Below are 24,497 nucleotides of genomic sequence, written 5' to 3'. Positions count from 1 at the left end.
CACTCTTGCACCAGACATGGCAAGTCTGTCCACCACTTCATCTGCAATTGGCCAGGTATGCAACGATTCAACATCAATGTTCTCCTCTGAAAATATCAAGTGAAGCACAAGAACTATGACACACGTCACAGTGTCAGAATGAATGGCCAACTTCATGGAGTCTGCATGATGTCTGTTCTCAGAAGCCCTTAATAGGACGGTGATGATGTTCACACGCTCCAATGGCAGACAGCGTGGACGGAAAAGTTTCTCGATTTTAGCTATGATAATTGAAGTGAATTCAGTTATTAATCTATCATTGTTGCTGCCTGGGTCCAAACTTGTAATCTCTGTGGACTTTAAAAGTTTGCGCTGAACTGCCTCGACTATTCTTTGAGCAGTCAGATGAGTGTAGTAGGCAATGTTCCGGTCTTTTGGAAGTTTTTTCAGCACTTCTAGTGCAATAACACTGGCTTTGTCTCTCAGAAACACAGACAGGGCATGGTGGGCAGCATCTGCTGGGTTGGTCTCCATGAGATGGACCAGCCTAGAGACGACATCCACCACCACCTCAGACAGATAGTGCTCTGGGGCAAATGGCCGGTAGATGAAGCGGTAGCCCATCACCTTCACGGCCATCTGAACCGCTTTCAATGAGCTGTTGTTTGTTGATGGCTCGCTACTGAAAAGTAAAATGTTATTTTATTATCACACAGAGTTTATTAACAACAATCAGAAATCTTAGAAATTAAGGGAAACAATACACAACCTCAAACTATCATTTTCAATCACAGAATGGCACGTTAAACCATACTTCTCACTTTTGAAGGACACTTACGGATCAAACAGGGCTGTGGGCAAAGACTCTTTAGCCTCCATCAGTTCCTGCTCAATTTCCCGTAGTATATCCAGCAGCTTAATAAGTGCCTTCACTTCCATCATCTAAATCAAGAAAACGTTATAATATTACCCAAACTTGATTGAAAGGTGACATACAAATATTCTTTAATGTTCAAATTCTTAACAACTCATTGAAACAGTGTCAGCTGTTACAGATGGAAAGAATTATAATTATATTATTATAATGATCACTTTTGCTTACCAGACAGGAACTGCCATCGACAGTGCCGTTCATTTGACAGGACCTAAGTGTAAAAGAGGTTATGCAAAATGATCTTCCTGGTCAATCTCTCTGGTACACCCTCATTCTAGCAGACTGACATTTTAAAGGATGTGGTTTTTCTATCTGACCTCTCCATGTAGGCTTCCCTCTCCTGACGGATCATATACTCGATCATGTCATGCACAGAGAAATGGGGCTTTATGGCTCCCTGCTCTCGAAGCTTCATGAAGATCATCAGCATTTCCTTCTACAAGAGATTTGTCAGTCAGAGCCCGAGGGTTACACACAGAATATTTTCACTAATTGACACACAGTGAATGAATGAGCTTGATTGAAATAATTTAGTTTTTTGTAAACTCCTCGTGGAGCATCCTTTCCCAGCTAAAATACTCTATGGTGTAGTAGATCACAGCAGGAAAGGAAAGTCTTTGATAACATTCAGTGTTCAGAAAAAGTAATATGAATTGAGTAATACTTAAAAAACAGCCAAGATTAAAAGTAGCTTAACTATATGGAATTTAGTTCGAATAGTATAAGAGAATAGTCAACAATAAAAATGCTGTAATCTCTGGCCTAAATTGCTTTAAATAAATTACCTCATTGTGGCCTTTCATGTTTCAAATCAACTGAATATCTTTGGAATGTGTCGTTAGGATTAAATATTTGTGCTCTCTGAAAGGGGTTTCGATAAGGTTTGATCAAGATTTCGTTTTCTTGAGTGTTCTACTTTAAACGTTCTGGAACGTGTCATTATGGCATCATCGTCGCCAAAGCAACACCAGGCCGTGTCAAATCAGTGTCGTCACCTCAAGTAGGCTACATTGTCAACAAATGCCATAAAGTACACCACTTTATGTATCTAGCCACAATATGTTTTAATAGGATAATAATTGATAATATTTATATCGAAGAAGGACATTTCTCGGATCCATCCCACGACCTTAAACCAAATTAGAGAAATTACTTCCCAGTTTAGCCTTTTCGATCAAAGTTGAGTCATTAAAGTTTCAACTTTGCTAGACAACTGCCACAACTCCAATGTCCAACGATTATATTTGTACTCGTTTATCATACGCTTCCATTGTGAATGCCTATTCTTATCTATTCGTGAACAAAAACACCCTAACCCTAGATTAATAAGGCTGGCCTGTAGCAGAATCTGAAGTTATGTGATGTGAAGTAGCTGTTGTAGACCAAGTTATGTTGGCAATTTCCAAACGGAGGCATAGTTCTGGATTGAGTTTTAAAAGTTTTTTCAAACCACAAGATGGCGCCATTACTCCACAACTATCACGAGACTATTTCACCGTTAATTAATGAGTCATTTACATCATATCACTGAAACTGAGCAACAAATGCAGTAAAACACTTAATATAGACCTACAAAATACACGTGTGGGTCTACATAATACAGTGTATGAAAGAGTTAATGTAGCCTAAGTAAAACAGGAGTAAAGAGGAAAGAAATCCTTTATTTTCCAGGGTCTCTGAAACATATATTTTATGGTGTTTTTAATATTTGTGGTTCGTTATAGTTCGCTTTTTTTTTTGATTCATTTATACTTTTTCATTAATTTTCAAAAACATTTTACATCATTATATATGCATGTTACAACCAGCGCGTAATTCAAGTCATTACTAGTAGGCTTAGACAGCGTTTAACTTGAGAGCCTTACAGTGCCATGAACAACTTCTGCTTAGCGGCTGATATTTTAATTAGATTATGTCAAGGATATGGTTTAGAACTCCTAAAATTGTTAACATTGTTTTCTTAGTATTCACACCCAGTTACACTAAAGATGATGGTGGTCTGAGAGCGGACCAGAAGTAGTGCCGACCAAACTCCACCGGTGGACCCGTATATGCAGAGAGTGAAAATATATGCTTAAGTCTTTCATTAGACTTATTCAAGTTAAATGTAGAATCCATGCTGTAAATGTTTTTGACACTTGATGTGTTAGGAATATTTTAATTAGATTTTGTCAAGGATATGGGTTAGAACTCCTAAAATTGTTAACATTGTTTTCTTATTATTCACACCCAGTTACACTAAAGATGATTGTGGTCTGAGAGCGGACCAGAAGTAGTGCCGACCAAACTCCACCGGTGGACCCGTATGCAGTGGTGTAGTATACCCACTTATTTTTCAGTTAGCATTCAGTATACCCACTTCTCAAAACAAGGCGTTTATCCCGTGCTGTATGGGCTGCTTAAAAAAAATTAAGAGTATACCCACTTCTCCAAGGACCACTACACCACTGCGTATATGCTCGCTATCTGGGTTTTGCTTTTCATGTCGTCGCGTTAGAGCAGCCACACGGTCTGCGTGAGACGCGCGGTTACAGAGAGTGAAAATATATGCTTAAGTCTTTCATTAGACTTATTCAAGTTAAATTTAGAATCCATGCTGTAAATGTTTTTGACGCTTGATGTGTTAGGAATATTTTAATTAGATTATGTCAAGGATATGGGTTAGAACTCCTAAAATTGTTAACATTGTTTTCTTAGTATTCACACCCAGTTAGCCTACACTAAAGATGATGGTGGTCTGAGAGCGGACCAGAAGTAGTGCCGACCAAACTCCACCGGTGGACCCGTATATGCAGTGGTGTAGTATATACCCACTTATTTTTCAGTCAGCATTGAGTATACCCACTTCTCAAAACAAGGCGTTTATCCCGTGCTGTATGGGCTGCTGGGTTTTGCTTTTCATTTAAGCGACCATGTCGTCGCGTTAGAGCAGCCACACGGTCTGCGTGAGACGCGCGGTTACAGAGAGTGAAAATATATGCTTAAGTCTTTCATTAGACTTATTCAAGTTAAATTTAGAATCCATGCTGTGAATGTTTTTGACACTTGATGTGTTAGGAATAAAAACTTAAGGGCAGCATAGATTGAATAAGGTGTGGGAGTTAAGGTTATCTGCCACTGCACTTGATCAGCAGCCGCAAAAACACATTTCAGGGTGATTATAGGTCGGCATAGAAGTGGAAATGATTCCAACCAGATTTAGCAAACAAAACATTTTGGCAGCTTGTTGGTGCTACTATATATAAGGTAGCCATTTACTATTGAGTTTGGACCATGTTTGTGCCTGAGCAGAAAAATAACAGTATTTGCCTACATTACAGAGATCCTAGCATTACAGAGGAGTCCAAAGAACACAGCAGTTGCGAGGTTTTTAGGGCGGATCCAACATGCTCTTGGCGCAGACCATTGTAGGTATTAGGGAGTACGGTGATGTATTGGCATAGTTAAATTACATCCCGTTGCAATGTTTACCCGTTTCTCTTGTCAAGTGTTCTCTATTAGGATACCCTCTTTGTTGGTCATAATACTGCCAGTGATATGAACTGTAATATTGACATTCAGAAACATCGCCGAGTCCTGGCGTTGGTTTGACCGCCCCAGAAGGCGGGCACGAGTGGGCTAGTGTGTCCGTTTTTGAGCCTGACGAGCGGGATATTCAAAATACAACCTGAATCTGGTGGGTTTGACAAGTCGAAATCAGCGGAATACATCACTATAAAAGCGTTTTATCTCGTGATGGCAGATTGGAGGAGTACAGACGAGCAACAGGTACAATTTCATTAAACTTGGGTCCCGCATTTTCTAAAGGGTGTTATCAAGGTGGTATGAGAGTTATTCAATAGAAATGCTACCGATCGTCAATGAAACAAGCATCTCTATATCTGCTGGACCCTGCTCTGTAAGGCGGTTCGATAAATGGGTTTAAAAGTGGTTGTATTGTGTCGTCTACTGCCGCTAAGTAGCCCTCTGATTCACTTGTGGAAGCCGATTTATCTTTCGTATCCGCTGTAATGAAACTCTATCTCAGCTACTGGTGGGGAGACTCCATCTCAGATATCCACCGGTGCCGGTGGATCGATAAACTTTGCTATCTGGGAATGTTGTGCATTCCCTCGCAGTTGTACGTTCCCACGCTATAGCTTACATTTTGCATTACCCCACAATCCTTGTGCGATCCCACTTTTTGTCTATTTACCACCATGACATGGACAGAATTGTACTTTGAACTTAGCATTAAATATGCGGATATACTTTGACTGCTTAATGATATGCATGGCTATGTAGTAAGCAAAAGTTAACTTAAATGAATACTTAGAATGGAAAAGTATTGCAGTGTAAGGTGTATGTGTGTGTAGGCTTCTGATGTGTTTGAGCGTGAGGTGCGTGTGTATTTTAACCTTATCTGTGTGTGTAGGCTCCTGATGTGTGAGCGTGAGGCGTGTGTGTATTTGAACTGAAGAATCCCCCTTTGCAACAGTTACATTTAGGGTTAGGGTAAGGTAGTTTATGTTTGGATGTTTATGTAGAGGTGGGTGCAGTTGACATCTTTGGCATTCTAGTTTGATCTGCAGAAATGTTACCCCAAGCTTCCAGCCTCTTCTCACAGGCCTAGGGGTATGAGTAATATGTGTGTGTGTGTGTGTGTGTGTGTGTGTGTGTGTGTGTTTGCACCTGATGTGTGTGAGCGTGAGGTGCGTGTTTATTTAAATCATATAGTGTGTGTGTGTCTGTGTAGGCCCCTGATTTTTGTGAGTGTGAGATGCGTATGTATTTTAACCTTATCTGTGTGTGTGTGTGTAGGCTCCTGATATGTGTGAGCGTGAGGTGCGAGTGTTTGTGAGGTGCATGTGTGTGTGTGTGTGTGTGTGTAGGCTCCTGATGTGTGTGAGCAAGTGGTGCGTGTGTGTGTGTGTGTGTGTAGGCTCCTGATGTGTGTGATCTTGAGGTGCGTATATATTTGAACCTTATAACCATAACTGTAAAGTGCCTCGGCTCCCAGGCATGAAACATAAAGGGGAGGCCACGCAGAATTTATGATATAATAATAATAATACGTTATTTATTAAGGGTTACAGTTATATATGTATCCAATAATTATAGCAAACGTGTGGTGAAGGTCAGTGTTGTCGTGAAGAGAAACAAAAGATGTAGTGTAAAGTCAGTTAAATGGTAATCCAAAACAAATGACGACGATCCAAAATCCAACGAGTATCCCAAATCCAATTCCTATCCAAACACCAATGATAACCAAACTCCAACGACCAGTCCAAAGCTCTCACGACCAATCCAACACTCTCCTGACTGCAGTCTGATCAGGGCTTTTGTAGCCCATCCAATCAACCACCCACCTGTTTCCAATTACCGGCTACACCTGTTTCCAATCACCTGCTTAAGAGATAAGGGTGTGAGACAGAACAGGCATGCAAATATCATGGGGCGGGGCCTAGAGCCGCCAGGGTCGTAACCAGTGGTGTAGTGGAGATTTTTTTTTGTGGGGGGACGCTAGATGTGACGTCACCAAAAACGGAATCCCACGTGCACGCGCACACACACATTTTGTAAGAAGTTTCAAGTTTCTCACCTGCCAAATATGGAAAATTTAGCTAATCTCAGTTGCAAAAATCCACATGCATGTGTCAATGAGAAAAAAGCATTCTAGGCCTTTATTAGGTGCTTAATATATTCAAGCAATCTAGCACGAGTGGTAATAGTAAAGGATATCCCCACGGCCACGGGTGGTGTTCGGTCGTAGTCCCAGGCCGAGTGGCAGGTGTGTTTTTAACTGGTGCATTTTCAACTTTGGTTGGTTTCAATGGTAAAGAATCTTCCCATTGTATGCGAACAATTTATTATTGTGAAAAGTCCGAGTTGTGATATCTATTCATGGAACGTCTCTCGTCCAATCGGAAAATAACGTAAAAATACGTTTTTGTATAGTGATTTTTTTTTTTCAACATACCCGAGTGAAATCGTCCCCCCGCGTCCCCCTCCCACTACACCCCTGGTCGTAACAGTAGGCTCCTGGGTACTGTTCGGCGGCGCTCGTTTAGCGGTTTAGCGAGCTAGATTCCAGGCTAAAAAAAGAGGACGCCCCTTATCGAGTTTGGCGAAGCAACTTCTGATAATGTACCATAGTAACATATCGCTTAGCACTATCCTGCTCCAGGGCAGGCTAACCAAAATTTAGCTGGCTAAACTTGCCCTTCCACGCCAAAAGGAGGGATCCCATTGACAAGGAGTCATATTATAGTTTGATTAGTGTAGAGTTCTTTGCGATCGCCAAGAAGATCCATTTTTCCATCATGATGAGTTCTTGTATGAGCGCTACCGATCCACCCGACAAGGAATAATTAATTTAGAAGACCTTCTCGAGTCATTTATTGCATACACCACCGTCGAACTTTGAATGTCTTCACTTTCTTGCGAGTGGTAGCCTTCATTTTTGTAATGTCGGCGATGCGGAGAACAAAGCACTCATAATTATATGACAGTGGTAGCCTATTAGTACAGTTGAGACATTGGTACAGTTGATAAACCCGAAATAACTTTCATGCGCAGCCTGAGACGTGGTTTGCACAATACTAACGTTTTCTTTGATCCCAGGAAATTTGAGCACATAACCCATCTCCATTACGGAGATATTGGCTAAAGTTGTTTTACCTACTTTAACTTACATCATTGCAAACGTTTAGTTTTGCAAACGTGTCTAGTTTTTGTGCAGTAGTGAATAAAGTCTCAGTCTACTACACACCATACATAGCATATCATTTTTGTAGAAAATGATTAAGGTGGATGCATGATAAGAAGAGAGAAATAAACACAATTTATTTTCATTGCTTCAATTTATTGAATTTCTTATTAATACAAGAAAATATATCACACCTTAGACAGCCTATAGACAGTTACTTATACTGTCACAGCCACGTCAGTGTTGAATTTTGACATGATTATGGTCTTGAATTCTTCATAACGCGTTAATGGTCATATCCTGCCTTAGCGGAGAAAAAAATGAGTCTTTTTCTTTTTCTTTCCGCCTACAGACTGCTGCAGCTCTGCACCCAGAGAGAACAGAGACTGGAGGCAGTCAAGAACATCATGACCTCCAGTGCCAGAATACACAACTACAGCACTTACAGGTAAGACACACACACAAACACCTACAGCAATTACAGGTAACACACACACCTACATCACTTACAGGTAACACACACACACACCTACTGTGCATAGATATAACACACACACACTTACAGCACCTACAGGTAACACACACACACACACACCTGCTGTGCATACATATAACACGCACACACCTATAGCATTTACAGGTAACACACACACACACACACCTTCTGTACATACATATAACACACACACACCTACAGTACTTACAGGTTACACACACACACATCTACTGTACTACATACATATAACGCACACACACCTATAGCAGTTACAGGTAACACACACACACACACACACACACAGCTACAGTATATACATGTAACACACACTTATAGTACATACATATAACACACACACACCTACAGCACTTACATTTAACACACACACACAACTACAGCACCTATAGGTAACACACACACACACACACACACACAGCACCTACACGTAACTCAAACACACACACGCCTACAGGTTACATCCACAACTACAGCACCTACAGGTAACACACACACACTTACAGGTAACACACACTTACAGCACATGGGTAACAAACACACAGTTAAAGCACATACCCAAACACACACACACACCCACAGGTAACATGTGCACATGCATACACACCCCTACACACACAGACCCCTACAGCGCCTACAGTTAACCTACTGTCTTCTGCTAGGTCCGGGACCCAGGAGAGACCAGCCTGCAGAGGAAGAGTAGCTCTTACAGGTGAGACCAGAGTGCAGAGGAAGATTAGCTCTTATGTTGTTCAGTCATGAGGGCCAGTGATGTTCAGTCATGAGGGCCAGTGATGTTCAGTCATGAGGGCCAGTGATGTTCAGTCATGAGGGCCAGTGATGTTCAGTCATGAGGGTCAGTGATGTTCAGTCATGAGGGCCAGTGATGTTCAGTCATGAGGGCCAGTTATGTTCAGTCATGAGGGCCAGTGATGTTCAGTCATGAGGGCCAGTGATGTTCAGTCATGAGGGCCAGTGATGTTCAGTCATGAGGGCCAGTGATGAGGGTCAGTGATGTTTAGTCATAATTTTAAGTGATAATGATTTGCGCTGTGTTTCAGGTCTTCGAATTCCACTCATGTGGAAAGACTCTGATCACTTCAATAACAAAGGAAGTAAGTTTGACATTGTGAGATTTTGTGTGTGTGACTGAGAGAAGGTGAGTATTGTGTGTTCTGTTTGTGTGAGTGACTAATTGAGTATTGTGTGTATCTGTGTTCTGTTTTTGAGGTGTCTGTCCTATAGTCCTATATGTTACTGTTTGTCTGTGTGTGTGTGTGTGTGTGTGTGTGTGTGTGTGTGTGTGTGTGTGTGTGTGTGTGTGTGTGTGTGTGTGTGTGTGTGAATGAGAGAGAGTAGGTACATTCCTTTATACTTGTTCTCTGTGTTAAACTTTCTGCCAAAAATGTAATTGATGTATGCACAGCTGATCAGGACGAGGAGTAAATTATGTTAAGAATGCATAGTTGTTAAGTACGCACAGTTGTAAAGTTAGCACACTTGAAGACTTCAAAACCTAAATGATTACGTAAATTGTAAATTATTATGGCCAAATTAATTCAGCTAATGTTTCATGAATTAAAACCACTGTGTGTGTCTCTGCACGTGTGTGTATGTGTCTGCACGTGTGTGTGTATGTATCTGCATGTGTGTGCACGTGTGTGTGTGTGTGTGTGTGTCTACTCGTGTATGTGTGTGTGTGTGTCTGCATGTGTGTCTGCATGTGTCTGCACTATGTTTGTGTGTGTCTGCACGTGTGTGTGTGTCTGCACGTGTCTGTGTGTGTTTGCAGGCTCGCGTTCCGTGGCTGTTTTCAGTTTGATGATTTTGGGAGGAGATGTTCTTGACTCAGAGCTGCAGGTGGTGGACCGGAACATGACTGATATCTGCTTCGATGGACAGACAGTATTGTGAGTGTGTGTGTGTGTGTGTGTGTGTGTGTGTCTGTGTGTGTGTGTGTGTGTGTGTGTGTGTGTGTGTGTGTGTGTATGTGTGTGATGACATGCATGATCATTGACCTTGTGTCTGTATATTCAGGTCAATTCAATTGTCTTTATATAGCGCCAACACAATACAATTGTCCATTGCCTGGACCACCTTAGAGCAAGTCCAATGGCAACAGGGGCTAGGAAAAACTCCCTGTTAATCAGGAAGGAACCTTAAGCAGAACCACGGCACATAAGGGGGGACCCATCTGCTTGAGGTCGGCCGGGAGGAGATAGGAGGGGGGTTGGAGGGGTGTTGTGTGGAAGAAGGGAAAGGGAAACAACAAGTGGTAGATGTACACTACACAGCAAGCATTTGGTAGACGTACATAATATATATACAAACATCATATATGGGCCATTCTACCAAATTGATGCAAAGTCATGTCGAATATATTTTGAATTTTTTTATGGTTTATTCCCAAAACTTTGTCCGTATGTATATTGTACCATATCTAAAGTACACATATCTAGTAAAAGAACAGTCAAGTTTTATATTGTATTTTCAGAATGTGTTGGAATGTTTTTCCTCTTCCAAAAATTGTCACTACCGAAACATCACATTTACTATAGCAAAAAAGTATTATTATTGACCTGTTCAGATTGTGTTTCCTTCCCTTCTCTGAAGAGTATTTTTACAAATATTTCTTGAAGGTTTTCACAATGAAATCCATAGAAATTATTTTTTTACCAAATTTTCAAGTTCAATTTATCTGTTTCGGTAGTGACTGCACTGTTTCGGTAGTGACTGCACTGTTGGATGGATGTTCATTTCTCTCCCAAAATCATCCAAAAGGTGCTCTGGTCCGCCCTTTAGTCCACACAACACATTTATTTAAAAATGATGGGATTGAACTACTTACCATTTCATTTTGTCACTACCGAAATCATCTGGTCACTACCATATGTTTCGGTAGTGACTGTTTCGGTAGTGACAATTCTAGCTAACTTTAAGCATAAATAAAGAATTCTAGCAAGCACACGGCTTGCAAACAAATATTTGAAGAGGTGAACACACATACAAACATAAGATTTTCAATGAAACCCCAAAAGGTTTACTTAATTGAAGAAAACATGCGTTTCGGTAGTGACAATTCTTAAGGTTACACGTCGATTTTCAGACTTTGGAACACATGTATATAAAAACTATGGGATTTAGCTACTTACCATTCAGCCATGAGGGACAGAGATGCAGTGTCACTGCATGGTCAAAAATGCAGAGTCGTGGCTAAAACACAGGCTCAGCCAATGGACTAAAACTCTTGTGTTTCGGTAGTGACATGAAAACTAGGGACATGATTTTTTGAGTATAGTAAATTGATTTAAAAATTAAACCCACAATAAATCTAAATATTCCAAGTTCTGTTTCAACCCAATCATAAAGATCTTTGAAATTAAATAATTGAAAAAAATCTAAAAAAAATTGAAAAGTGTTATTTAAAGGCATTGAAATTTAGATGTCAGGGTTGGGGACAGCTACTTCCCAATAGAAAGTACCCTATAAATGATGATTTTGTATATATTTAGCTTATTACTATCTCATGTAATGCATTGGGTTTATATAGACCATAACATTTTCAAATTAAATATCTATGCCTAAATACCTAATTGTTTTGTAAATAGTTTTTATTGTTGAGGGACTGCATATTACACGAATTCGGTAGAATGGCCCATATATGCATTAAAAACTGCTTAGTGGGTATACAGTGTGCTTATAGGGTAACTGATACAGTGGTAAGAAGAGTAGGAACAGAAAAATATGTCGGTGGTGGCAATAATATATCTTGCATATAAATGCTAGCATAGGGAATGGGGTAGAGTAAGTGTACGGCAGTACGGTAGTACTAGTGATGGGTGCATGTGGGCCGCCGCTTCTACAGGTAGATTGGGTGGAGAGACTACTGCAGCGTCCCATAGTGAAGATAGTATAGAATAGGTGTTGAAAAAAGACAGAGTGAGTGTGAGTTTGGCTGTCCATATGCATTGATGAGGAGGGGTGGGGGTAAGAGTGGGTAAATATGCGTGGGTATGCGTAGATGAGGAGCTGGTGTGTGTGTGTGTGTGTGTGTGTGTCTGTGTTCGTCTGTGTGTATATGTGCTGGTGTGTGTGTGTACCAGTGAGGGTGTAGAGTCAGAGTGAGTGTGAGTTTGGCTGTCAATATGCATAGATGAGGAGGAGTAGTGGTGGTGGTAGGGAGCAATGTCTCCAGATCAATCAGCAATATATCCAGTGTATGTACTGCAGTCGCTGCTGGTGGTTTTTAAAGTGAGGGAGGAAGGACTGTGCGCCTGGTTGCCATTGGCCTGCTTATTCCGTTGGTGGCATAAGTATGTGAGATACAAGTTGTTTCAGGGTGTTTTTGTGGACTACAGTACTACAAAATAGCAGGCAGGGATACAATTAATACAAAGCCACCAGTGTGGCACCATTGTACTTAAAAAGCTGGTGGGCAGCATGTATTTGGACTAGACAAGGCCAGAAGGAAAGGATGCAAAGCCAATTAGTCAAATCAAGCCTACTCTGGATTTGAAAAACTACATTCTAAATGTTGGGCCTACCATTTGGCCTATTTTCCCCCTCAATTACTAAAGCTATTGGTTATTATTTGACTTATTTATTTTCAGCTGCAATTGTTTTAAGGAAAAATAAGACACAAGACCAAAAGTGATGCCATTTAAAATGCTCTGAATCATTCACTAACATCCTTTCCACAATATTAAACAACAAGTTAAAAAGGCAACAAGCAAGAGAACATTTTTTCAGAACTATTAACATGGGCTGTTAGCCTAACATTGTTTGTGGCAAATGTGGATGTTAATGGATGTTTCAGAATGTTGGTCAATGTGTTGGCTAATTAGAATAGATACAAAACACATCGCGTTCTGAAACATTCATTAACAATTTCCATTCAGAATGTCAGCTGAACGTGAACAGTCAGACTAACAATAGTCGTATGAACGATTTAAAAACAAAACAGTACAGCTGTTTTTTTATGGTACCAGTGAGCTATAAGTATTTCGCATACCAGTTAGCACTAACGGCAGCGGTTTTACCATTGGGTTTAGTGACTTGGAACAGGTTTCCGTGTTGTTTTGATACTAACCTTCTCTCTGTAGCTCAATGAATGAAACGGTTTGTTCAATAAAACATGAACAATATCTTCGTTTTCCATTGCACATCCTCTTTATTTGCCATCTTTCTACAACAATCTTTAAGGGTGACGTGTTATCGATATCCTTCTGCAGAATGGTATTAATGTCTTATCCCCTCCCTCCAACGCCAAATCCGTTGTTTATTGGTTAAGCGATGTTGGCGCAGACTCAGACGCTAGGGAGGTCTTTCCTCCCCTGGGCAATGTAAGTGAATGAGCCCCACGAGCCGCCAGTATCAGAGACAGATTACATTGATCTCAATGGGAGCCAAAGGGAGGACGTCCTCCGTGCAGTTATTTCTTGTTACGATAGGGGGTGCTAATGTTATTTTAACTCAGGGAAACAAATTATAATATGATTAGTATTAAATACTGATATCAAACTGCATTTTTAAAGGAGTTTAGTCAGTTCAATTACAAAAATACTTTTCTCAAAAAGTTTGGGGAGGTTCTTCCTCCGTTTCCTCAATGGAAGAACCTCCTCTGATGTACTGTATGTGTGTGTATCTGGGCATTGTATGTGTCAATTAAAAGTTTCTTCACTGCGTGTGTGTGTGTGTGTGTGTGTGTGTGTGTGTGTGTGTGTGTGTGTGTACTGTTGTGTGTGTGTATATGTGCTGGTGTGTGTGTGTACCAGTGAGGGTGTAGATTCAGATTTTGAGTTGAGGGTGGAGCTCTACAGCTGTTCCATGGACGATGCCCCGCCCCTCACCGCCACACCCAGAAAACTGGCCAATAAGCTTCGCTCGTCTCTGGGGAAGGCTGCAGGAAGGAAACTCCGCCCCCTACTTGACTCTGGAGAGCACGACGACTTCCTACAGGCACACCCCCTACCACAGTAAGAACACGCTCATACACACACACACTGTTAGAACCTGGCTCAAGGAAGGAACAAAAGAGCTTTTAACTGAAGGTTTATTAAAGAAACTTCTATACTCCTATATTCTCTTTACACACACACACACACACACACACACCCTGACACATTAAGCACACACGCACTTACAGTTTCTCCTTCACACACACCCTGTGAAATGAAAGTTTACTACCATCAGCCCACCTTGTGTACAGACATGCATTCACACACACACACACACACACACACACACACACACACACACACCTATACACACACACACACACATACATGGGGGTCAGGACAGATGTGTCTTATGTCAAAGGCAAAAAAACAGGTGGAATAAAGATAAATGAGAAAAAAGGGTAGGTACAGTAATGGAACAGCTTAGTGGGTCTACAGTGGGCTCATAAGGGTACTATTACACAACAGGTTAGTGGGTATACAGTGTGGTCATAAGATTACTATTGAGAACAGATTAGTGGGTATACAGTGTGCTCAAAAGGTTACTATTGTAGAACAGCTTAGTAGGTATACAGTGTGCGCGTAAGATAACTATAAGAAGGGTAAGTAGAGTAATGGAACAGCTTAGTATACAGTGTTTGTTTGTCATGGTGTTGTGGGCAGGGCTTCTGTTTGACATTGTGCTGTGGGCGTGGCTTCTGTTTGCTTGTTTTTAGGGGTGTGTCCTTTTCTCTGTTGGCTTTTACCTCACTGGGCCTGCAGCAGGCTGGTAGGAGCTTCTTGTCTCATCCACTCAAGATCAGCCAGACCGGTAATACACCCACACACCATCACCCATACCTTTAAGACACGCACACACACTCATCACCCAGACTGGTAATACACACACACACACACACACACACATACATACATCACCCAGACCAGTAATACACACACACACACATACACATCACCCAGACCGGTAATACGCACACACACACACACACACACACACACACCATCACCCATACCTGTAAGACAAGCACACACACTCATCAGGCAGACTGGTAATACACACACACACACACACACACACACACACACACACACAATGGAGTCCCTGCTGTTCATATCAGCTCGGTTGTGATGGGTTTTTTTTTTTGTAGCAGAGTCGTCGTCATGGTTACCGCTGTATGGGAACGTGTGCTGTCGTCTGCTTGCCCAGCCGGACTGCATGAGACTGCCAACACACAGTGGGCCTCTCCGCCAGCAGGTGTGTGTGTGTGTGCGTGCGCACTGTGTTATCTGAATTAGGGATGCACCGATCCGCTTTTTTCACCTCCGATACCGATACCGATATCTGAGGTTTAGTATCGGCCGATACCGATCCGATACCGATATAAAAAAAACAGCGCGAAAGTATGGTAACTGTGTGTATGTGTGTGACCACACGTGCGAGAGGGAGAAAAGAGGAGTGCATGACATGAGATCTTGGTGCATTTTTTGCTCATTTGCTACTTAACATCATGTCGAGTCATCACTATCAATTCATAACATAGGATAAAAATAATCACAAATAATGTACGTTCTAACTAGGGCTAGTGTTCATTAGTTAGCAATCATATATCCGCTAGCGTCAACTTTTACGTTACATTGTAGAGGTTCAACATGGTGACCTGTTAATGCATTTGCTGGTTCTACTCTGTTAAAAGACCCACAATTACCAAAACTGTATTCTTTATCTCTCCTTAATGTGCATTCATCAATTTCCATTACATGACGATGCATGTGATCGTACACATGTGTGTGCCTGCAATGAGAATGGGGACTGCACTGAATTACTTTAGCATGCGTTATTGCTACACGATAACAATTAAACAACTAACATTACTCGATACATATAATTGTGGACATTACACTAGGCAACATTAATCTCATTCATAGCTCATCCAGTCAAAATCTTAACAGGATGAACTCATCTTTATTACAGCGAATCAACATCAGAACATAACTAAATCTCCGCTTAGCATGCTAATCGCTACTAATAGCAACCTGCACTCATAATACTCTACCTATCACAGTCGTAACTTCATGAAACCCCTTACATTCATTATGTACGCACATAATGCCTCACATACATGTCGAAAAATGATGATTTAAGCATTGGAAATGTATAAGGCACAACTACTTTGCCACTGATGGGCGACGAACTGAACTTGTCACTATTCACCGAACTTAAATGAGCAGACAGCGTTGCTAGGCAACGTCACTATCAACAGATAGTTTTTCATACACGTTAACGTGCAGGAAGGCTTTTGATGGCTGTTCTCTGGATTGTCCGCCATCGCGCCACCCTAAATCTTTGAATGTGCGTGTTTCAATATAATAACAGTCCGTTTAAAGCAATGATACCGGAGCATGATATGAATTAAACAAAGCCTCGATGTAAATACATAAAATAAACATTAAAAAAAAAATATTTTTTAAATATGGATCGGCCCATTGTCACCGATACCCGATCTAGAAATTTCTTCAATATCGGTACCGATACCGATACCGATACAAATATCGGATCGGTGCATCCCTAATCTGAATGTGTCTGTCTGGCAGGGGTGTGTGTGCGTGCGTACGTTTGTGTGTGTGTGTGTGTGTGCGTGCATGCGTGCATGCGTGCTGTGTTATCTGAATGTGTCTGTCTGGCAGGTGTGTGTCGAAGGAGTGTTTCGATCCTGCAGTCTGCACTGTGAGCTGCAGGGGAAGACGTTGAGCTGCTGGTTTAGTCCTGAAGAGGTTTTCCTCACGGTGCCTGTCACTATGGTAACCTGTCAGCTTTAACCTTTGACCGCTAAACTTATCTCATGCAGGTACAATAAATCATTTAACTGTTTACTGTCTTTATGCTGTGCGAGTGAGTGTTTGTGTTTGTGTGTGTGCATGTTTTGTTTGTGCGTGTGTTCGCGTATGTGTGTGCATGTGTTTGTGTGTGTGCATGTGTTTGTGTGTTTGTGTGTGCGTGTGTTCCTCTGTGTGTCTGTGTGTCTGTGTGTGTGTGTGTGTAGGACACGCGTGTGAGAGTGCTAAGGGATCAGCATGGCTCTGGTTACAACTTGACCATCAGCACTCCTGGCTCCGCCCCCAGCACACATGTGTTCCAAGGCCACGCCCCTGAGCTGCATGACTGGGCTGCTGCCATCTCCCAACACACACAAAACCTGTGTAAGTCAGAATCACACACACACACACACACACACTCTCCCAACACACACAAAACCTGTGTAAGTCAGAATCACACACACACACACACGCTCCCAACACACACAAAACCTGTGTAAGTCAGAATCACACACACACACACACACACACACACACACACACACACACACACACACACACACACACACACTCTCTCCCAACACACACAAAACCTGTGTAAGTCAGAATCACACACACACACACACACACACACACTCTCCCAACACACACAAAACCTGTGTTAGTCAGAATCACACACACACACACACACTCTCCCAACACACACAAAACCTGTGTAAGTCAGAATCACACACACACACACACACACACACACACACACACTCTTCCAATACACACACAACCTAGGGAAGTCAGAATCACACACACACACACATCGCTGGACTGGGCATAGGGCATGGCGGGCATTTGCCCGGTGGCCTGAAGCCTTTTATTATTATTTTTTATTCATGCCAAACTCGCGTCTAACGTAGCAGGCCACGTTAACTTCAATGCAGGCCACATTAACGTCAATTCAAGTTAAACAGGCGGATCTGCCCGCGGGCCCTGGCCTTCAAGTACTCTAGCTAAAGTTTACAGCGCTAACCTCTTCAGTGAAAGAATTAATTGTCTCGACAACTTTTTATACTCCTATAATACCGTACGTATCTTCAGCATGGTGGGGATTATTTTTGCAAAAAAAATAGTAGCAATTTAGAACAACAGCACATGATTAACCTACATACACTGAAGAAACAATAAATAAAAACGATTCAATGAAACGAATAAGTTATTTTCTTTGGTATTTTGTCATTCAGAATTTCAGATTTGCATTGGGGATTTCTGGGTAACATGTTTAACACTGTTAATGGACCAGATCATTTAAATATTCGTCTCGCGAGAAAGGTAACAGAGTGACATTAAGGCTGCTAACTGTCAAAAGCAAAGAAGCAAGACTGCTATACCCTATTGTGAAGGCTACACGAGTCTGTTGAAAATGTCTTATAAACACAAAAGTGGCAGTAAGAAAAGGCAAGAGAGAAAAGAGCTGCAGGAGAAGGTGGCAAAGCTACCTAAATTAGATTATTTTTATTTTTCAACAAACGTTCGCCAGTCCGTGGAGTCTGCTAGTGCTACGACCCTCCTGCTAGCACACAAGGCTCGTCGAATGCCATTCAAATAGGTGAGTGTAAGGGTATTTGATGGGCTGCCATGCCCCCTTTAACAAGTCGCAGTGGAGCACCCGTTTCATTATGTGTTTTTCAGATGTGGGTAAAGCAGGTGTGTCGCTTGTCATCCGTGTTTTAAGAACGCTTTAGCACACTTGGACCCTGTGTTTACGTTACCGCGAGTCGGAGCGAGTCGCTATCCATGTTTCTAATACATTTGTCACTGTTCTGTCTACTTTCAAAAAGCAAGAGGACTTTGAGTGTGAGAGGTGTCGGGCCATCCGTGACCGCACCATGGCCAGGAGGATGGAAAACAGAACGTGTGTGTCTGTGTTTAATAAATTAGTTAGTTTCATCGTGTCTGCGTTGCTTGTATACACAATTTAAATATCCTATTGAAACTTATTCTTGTAAATATTGTTAATATATGTTTGCTGTTCCTCTTAATAAATTAGTTAATTACGTTATGTGGGACGTCTGTCATTTTTAAGATCAGGGTTATCGCAAACAGTGCTATCTAGGCTACTTTCTGACCATTTCTAACGAGTTAAACAAGATTTCGTTCTTTGTGTACACACCTGTCACTCATATCGATTACAAACACCTTTGTTTAGCGTAATAGGGAACGCCAAAGTAACTATAGGGCCGTCAAAATACCGTGCACCGGGGCCCGTCGTAACCACGTTACGCCACTGTACAGATGTCATCATTGACAGGGTAGCCGAGAAGAGCGATCTGATGAAAAGGCTGCTTTTGTGATGAGGTAAAATAATACGCTGACTTTAAACAATCATAGTGGATCAGATTAAGTTAATTAATATTTTTGTATATAATTCCTTTACTTAAATTTAAGTAACAAGGTTGAAAGAAATTACATGTCTAAAAAGTAATGTGACCTACTGTCAATAGATCATACTTTTGATAAGCCTACGATAACAGTATTTTGGGAGAACTTTTCATAATGCTTCTCATAGTGTTAAAATGTTTGTGTCTCCTAGTGCACATTGATCGTTTAAGGCAGTGATTCCCAACAAGGGGTAAGTGGTACATACCACCTGAGGTGCGCAAGCAAATTGCAGGGGGTATGTGGATAAATTAACAAATGTGTGCAGCATAGTCACACCATAAGTGAAGGGGTACTCATGGTGTGACAAAAAGGCTTAAGGGGTACGCATGTCAAAAGCAGTTGTGGAAAAAACCCACGCTGTCACACAGCGCGCTTACATTTTTCCCCGTCAATACTTGGTGGTGGCCTGCTCTTGGTTAAAAATGCCCGGCCTGAAAAATTTCCCCAGTCCAGCCCTGCACACACACACACACTTTCCCAACACACACTAAACCTGATAACATAAAATGTTAAATGTGTGTGTGTGTGTTTCAGGTTCCTGGAAGCACTGCTGTGAGGAGCTCATGCAGATTGAGGTTTTGTCTCCACAGAAACCACTCCTCTTTCACTCCAAACAGCCAGAAACTGTTTACAGCGAAATGTGTAAGTCCACACACTTAAACCCCTAACTCACCACACACACACACACACACACACGCACACACCACCTGTCTCTTGTTCCCCTCACCTGGACATTGTGGTGGATGAGTCAATGCATTCAAGCAGCTCTCCAGCCTTGGCTTTCCCACCTCAACAGGAGCCCTACGCTCCTTTTTTTCTTCTTGATTTTTTTTTTTCATCCATTCTTTGCATCTTCCACACAATCGCTCTCACAGGCAGTCTGAGGCCTGTCCATGTGCTCTCACAGGCAGTCTGTCCATGTGCTCTCACAGGAAGTCTGAGGTCTGTCCATGTGCTCTCACAGGCAGTCTGAGGTCTGTCCATGTGCTCTCACAGGCAGTCTGAGGTCTGTCCATGTGCTCTCACAGGCAGTGTGTCCATGTGCTCTCACAGGCAGTCTGAGGTCTGTCCATGTGCTCTCACAGGCAGTGTGTCCATGAGCTCTCACAGGCGGTCTGAGGTCTGTCCATGTGCTCTCAGTGTGTTGCAAGTCGGTGACTAAAGACAAAGGCCAGATTATGTGTCAATTCTATTGTTTCCTTAATGCAACCCATCGCTCTTTTTGTTTCTGACTGTCCTCCGCCAATTTAACCACAGGGTGGAGCAGTTGACTAAGCAGTTACGGTACGTTTCCACACAGACGAAATTCGTCCCGCTCCTATCCGGCGTATGCATCTGACGTCACAGGCTCAATAGCGGCCATCTTGGGGTCCATGTATTAAATGTCAGAAGAATCAGAATCAGCATTTTCGGGCCAAGTAATCATCTTTTAATCAAAAATTAACATACAATTTTCTGTCACTGACATGGAAGTAATTGAGGAGGACACAAGAGACCAGGCAATGGGTGGTTCATTTTTCAAACACAGAGACGGGAGAATTGGGGCTTCGATCGCTAAACAGGACAGTTCTTCAAAACCTGCCCAGCCTTCACAGTCCCTTATCAGAAATATGTGTAACCCAAAGCTTTTCAACCTCACCTCACCTGCCACTGAACATGGATGCACACATGAAAAACATGCAGTTAATGAATTCTTACATGCTACTCCGGATTTCGTTTGTAGTTTTGACTGCTGTGGTCAAGGTTGCGGGGAAGTTAAGTGTCACTGTGCTTACACATATTCCTCAAAATATACAACATAACACAAAACAATACAACAGTGCAAAACAATATAATACAACAGTGCAAAACAATAAGTTGTTCTTTAGAAAAATGTATCGTAGAGGAACTGCCCAAGACCGTACAAGCTGGGCGCTATCGCTTTAATTGAAGATCAATGTAGAAGATAGCTGCTAATCCTGGCTCTCGGGAGTCTGTTAAAACTGGAAATATTTGTATGTGAATTAAGTTGTTTACACAACTTCTTGAGAATAGCGGTATAAAACACTGCAAAACAGTGCCGTACTTGGACCCCAACATGGCCGCCAAAGGTTGTTGTCATGGATATTGGTCACGTGACTGAATACGCCTAATTGGGAATGAATGGAGTCGAAATTCCGTCTGTTGAGCACGAAACGCCGCCGCCTGACGTAGCGTACACACTGGGGGCGAATTTTCGTAGGCGGTATTTCGCCTAGGGGGTCGTGGTCAGCAAAATCAGTTTGGCTGTCATGTAGTGAGTGTCAAGTAGCAAGTTCGGCTGCATTGCAGCGCTAATAGCATTTTAGCAGCTAGCTTCTACATTCATCTTCAATCAAAGCGTTAGCAGCAAGCTAACATAACGGATAGGAGCTTAATTTAAGACCTACAATATTATGTTTGCCCTGACAGTGTTCGTATAGTATGTATACAACAAACCAAGTGGATGTAGACATATAAAAGTCGTGTTAACACCTTTATTCACATACAAATATTTCCAGTTAAACAGACTCCCGAGACCCAGGATTAGCAGCTAGCTTCTACATTGATCTTCAATTAAAGCGTTAGCACCAAGCTAGCAATAACGGTTGAGAGCTTAATTTAGACCTACAATATTCAGTTTGCCCCGACAGTGTTCGTATAGTATTTAAACAACAAACCGAGTCGATGTAGACATATAAAAGTCGTGTAAACACCTGTATTCAGCTTTATTCACATCAAATATTTTCCAATAACAGACTCTGAGGCTCCGCCATTTTCTTTGGATTTTTTTAACTAAACCCGCCCTTCTGCACAACGCCGAGCTCCAATTCTGACACACGCCGAGCTGATTGGTTACCGCCTGGTACACATTTGCATAAAGTTAAAGGTTCGTCAACTTTGAAAGTCAGGCGGCGGCGAATCTGGGCTCAACAGGCGAACATCGTCTCCATTCATTCCCAATAGGGGCGGGACGAATTTCGTCTGTGTGTGAACGAGGCGTGACTATCAAAGTTGACGAACCTTTAACTTTATGCAAATGCGAACCAGGCGATAACCAATCAGCGCGGCGTGTGTCAGAATTGGAGCTCGACATAGTGCAGAAGCCCGGTGAATTCAAAAAATGTCAAACAAGATGGCGGAGCCTCGCAAGTCTGTTATTGGAAAATATTTGATGTGAATAAAGCTGAATACAGCTGTTTACTCGACTCTGTTTGTTGTTTATATACTATACGAACACTGTCAGGGCAAACTGAATATTGTAGGTCTTAAATTAATCGACCGTTATTGTTAGCTTGGTGCTAACGCTCTAATTGAAGATCAATGTAGAAGCTAGCTGCTAATCCTGGGTCTCGGGAGTATGTTTAACTGGAAATATTTGTATGTGAATAAAGGTGTTTACATGACTTTTATATGTCTACATCGACTCAGTTTGTTGTTTTTGTACTATACGAACACTGTCAGGGCAAACATAATATTGTAGGTCTTAAATTAAGCTCTCAACCGTTATGGTTAGCTTGCTGCTAACACTTCAATTGAAGATCAATGTAAAAGGTAGCTGCTAAAATGCTATTAGCGCTGCACTGCAGCCGAACTTGCTACTTGACACTCGCTACATGACAGCCAAATATGTTTTTTCTCACCACGACCCCTAGGCGAAATATCGCTAACGAAAATTCGTCTGTGTGGAAACATGGAGTTACAACTGTAACAGTCTGTTGTAAAATCCAGTTGTTGCAAAAAAAAAATTAACAATCAATATCTTATATTAGCCTTGGATTATGTTTTGGCCCGCAGTCTAATGGCTTAGAAAAACATCGGCCCAAGGCCAAACTTATTCAGATTGTACTTTATTTTCATTGATTAGAAAACAGCCACAAACTCTATAGCTTTTTGTTGGCGTGTTGTAGAGTATGTTTGTATGTGAACTGATCATATTTATAGTAATATTTTTTATATTTATTTTAACGCCAGAGTTTGTGTGTTTGCAGGCATTAACTCTCCGGGCAAGTTTGAGAGTGTGACTGACATCATCCACAACAAGATTGAGGAGACTGGAGGCCGCTTTCTGATTGGTCAGGGGGAACAGTCAGAGCCTCCTAATTGGTCTGCCCTATTTGAGGGCTCCCGCCCCCTGGTGGTGCAGAAGGTGGTGATGTCACCAGGGAAGGAGCCCTGCCACTCCAGGTTCAGCCCCGTTGCTCATAGCAGCAAGAAACGCAGAGCCCCGCCTCCCCCTCCTGACAAACTTCCATACACCACGCCCACTCCAACCAAGACCACGCCCACTCCAACCATTGCATCCAGTCCAGAGAAGGAGAATGTTTTTAAAACCACATCATCCAATCTGGAAAAGGGGCGTGTCTTAAAGGCACTGCCTCGGTCAGGACGGCCCTCTCTGGACAGCAAGTTCTCCTCCGTTATTCAACAGCTGCAGAAAAAAGCTTCAACCAAACGAAGTGCTACGCAGACAAATGCCTCGTCCAATAGGAACCCTCCCCTGAGCCTTCAGCAGCCACCAGTTCCCGCCCCCCGGAACAAACTGAGGAAGTCCTTCAGGCAGATCATGAACCCTAAACCCTTTTGATCCTAACTCGGTGTCTCAGAGCCCCAAACTAATCCATTGGCCCCTATGACTTGTTTTGACTCTTAATCCATCACCTTCAGTCTCTAGTTTTAACTCTAATCCAATGGCTGTATCTAGTTTGAAACCTACTCCATCAGCTCCTGTAGTTAACCCTAACCCATCACCTTTAGTCTCTAGTCATTACCCCAGTCTGCCAGTTTGAATGGTAGTGCAAGGCGGATGCTAGCATTATTCTATGACATTATCAAGTAGAGGTTGAACTCATTAGGTGGGTCATGGAATTACAGATGTTGTTTTCTTTATTGGCCCTTGGTTTTCTAAAAGGATAATTGGAGCTTTAACTGTTAAATATGAAAATGTAAGAAAGGGAAATGCCACTCTCATTTTGTGTGATGTAAAATCATGTTTGATTGGTTGCCTGTGAGACCATTTTGTGTGATGTAAAATCATGTATGTGATTGGTTGCCTGTGAGGCTGTTTTGTGTGATGAAAAATCATGTATGTGATTGGTTGCCTGTGAGGCCTACACAGGCCTTGGTACCATTAACCTCCTCAGACATGAAGAATTTAACCACTGACTAGTTATTGTGGCGGGA

The 24,497-nt window shown here is 42.0% G+C and overlaps 1 protein-coding gene across 1 annotated transcript; it reads left to right on the top strand.

Annotated features, from left to right (window-relative positions):
* Positions 1-1,854: 1,854 nt before the first annotated feature.
* Positions 1,855-23,901, top strand: rtkn2 (rhotekin 2; the record flags this gene model as incomplete). The annotated part of the gene is made up of 12 exons (XM_080843537.1): positions 1,855-1,913; positions 7,954-8,049; positions 8,775-8,824; positions 9,174-9,227; positions 9,905-10,022; positions 13,887-14,087; positions 14,786-14,880; positions 15,218-15,324; positions 16,755-16,875; positions 19,851-19,958; positions 20,345-20,470; positions 23,306-23,901. The coding sequence occupies 12 exons, from the start codon at positions 1,855-1,857 to the stop codon at positions 23,899-23,901; spliced, it is 1,731 nt and encodes a 576-aa protein (XP_080699663.1).
* Positions 23,902-24,497: the final 596 nt, after the last annotated feature.

The sequence above is a fragment of the Sprattus sprattus genome (genome assembly GCF_963457725.1).
Source record: "Sprattus sprattus genome assembly, chromosome: 8".
Taxonomy (NCBI): Eukaryota; Metazoa; Chordata; class Actinopteri; order Clupeiformes; family Clupeidae; genus Sprattus; species Sprattus sprattus.
This window is presented reverse-complemented; position numbering and strand designations above follow the sequence as displayed.